The 1798-nt window shown below is 35.4% G+C and overlaps 1 protein-coding gene across 1 annotated transcript; it reads left to right on the top strand.

Annotated features, from left to right (window-relative positions):
• The first annotated feature begins 441 nt into the window (after positions 1 to 441).
• Positions 442 to 1362, top strand: LOC101834942 (olfactory receptor 140-like). Its single transcript, XM_005064984.3, has one exon. The coding sequence runs from the start codon at positions 445 to 447 to the stop codon at positions 1360 to 1362; it is 918 nt and encodes a 305-aa protein (XP_005065041.1). The 5' UTR covers positions 442 to 444.
• The last annotated feature ends 436 nt before the right edge of the window (positions 1363 to 1798 follow it).

Here is a 1798-nt window from a genome sequence, read left to right as displayed (position 1 = left end):
ATTTAATTCTTAGTGGTATTGAAATTGAGAGTTTCATCTGAAGTTTTTAATAGCATGTTTTGTTTCTGCTTGAGTTTATATAAAAATAAACTCCTAATACAGTGACAGAAAGACCTATGGTGAAGATAGAACAAAAAAACATGTGACTTGCTTGGTTGGTTCTTTTATTGAAATATTGTCTATTGATCACATGTAAGAAGATTGCAGCATCCTTGTAAGATGTTGTAACTTATTCTAATAATTCTAACATGTTTTTATAAAATAGATGAATTGGCATGTTTCTTTTTTTCTGCATACCGCAAAACACAATAGCCTTTTTTATTAAAGTGATTTTCTGTTATGAAAAAAAAGGAAATAAGGTTCTCCTCAAGTTTTCCATAATTTTTTTCCAGTTTAACCCAGCACTTCTGCGTGTTCTAGCAACACACAAATGAAGAAAACAGAATGAATGTGACCGAATTCATCCTCATGGGACTGACAGAGAACCCTGAGCTGCAGACAATTCTACTTTTGATATTACTAATCACCTACATTGTCACTGTCACAGGAAACCTACTCATTGTTGGGACCATAGTCTTGAGCCAGACTTTGAACTCACCAATGTACTTCTTCCTTGCTTTTTTGTCTCTGATAGATGCGTGCTATTCCTCTTCTATCATCCCTAAAATGCTTGCAGATTTGCTATCAGAGACAAAAGCCATCTCATTCAATGGCTGTATGCTGCAACTTTTTGTTGAACATTTTTTAGGAGCTTCAGAGATTGTCCTCCTTGTGGTCATGGCCTATGACCGCTATGTAGCCATCTGTAGACCACTGCACTATGTGACCAGGATGAACCACCGCACTTGCTGTCTTCTAGTTGGGGTATGCTGGATAATGGGCTTTCTCCACTCTTTTGGGCAAATAGTTGTTATTCTCTGGATTCCTTTCTGTGGTCCTAATATCATGGACCATTTCTGTTGTGATATCTTCCCCCTGCTACAACTGGCCTGTGCTGACACTTTCCTTCTTGGTCTCCTGATTGCTGCCAATGGTGGAGTAATCCCTGTGATCACATTCACAATGTTGCTGATGTCCTATGTGGTCATTCTCTGTTCCTTAAGGACACACAGCTCTGCAGGGAGGAAAAAGGCCCTGTCTACCTGTGGCTCCCACATCACCGTTGTTTTCTTGTTCTTTGTGCCATGTATTTATACCTACATGCGACCAGTTAAAACTTTTCATCTGGATAAAGCCATAGCAGTGTTTTATACTCTTGTTACTCCCATGTTAAATCCGATTATCTATACTGTAAGGAATGCAGAGGTTAAAAATGCAATCAGAATGTTACTAAGGAAGAATTCAATCTTGGATAATAAATGATTTAATATAAATATTTTCTTTTTGTATTTCCTGAAATATTGCTTTTGTTCATAAAAATAAATTTCTAGATCCTCAGTGTAACCTAGAAACATTAATATTATCACACTCTAAATATATGTATCTCTGTACATAAAATCTATTTTAAATTGATTTTTAAAATTAAGCACAATGAAAAGATTAATACAATATTTATAAAATACAAATTATATTAATATATTAAGCAATATTTGTACTTTGTGAACATTATTTAGCATAATCAGGGATACACAAATAGAAGCATATTGTGATTCCATCACAATCCATGCTGATATCACATTAACTAATTAAATATTGAAAATGAGAGTACCCAATGGGGATATGATGAACTAGTATAAAATTATTTTCCAGCCACTGAGGCTTCCATCCCGGTGGAGGCAGCAGGAGCCACGTTACTATA

Source organism: Mesocricetus auratus, unplaced genomic scaffold (genome assembly GCF_017639785.1).
Source record: "Mesocricetus auratus isolate SY011 unplaced genomic scaffold, BCM_Maur_2.0 Super-Scaffold_100004, whole genome shotgun sequence".
NCBI classification, from domain to species: domain Eukaryota; kingdom Metazoa; phylum Chordata; class Mammalia; order Rodentia; family Cricetidae; genus Mesocricetus; species Mesocricetus auratus.
This window is presented reverse-complemented; position numbering and strand designations above follow the sequence as displayed.

Excerpts from the sequence above, each read along its gene's own strand:
- LOC101834942 (XM_005064984.3), top strand. The coding sequence starts at position 445 with ATGAATGTGACCGAATTCATCCTCATGGGACTGACAGAGAACCCTGAG.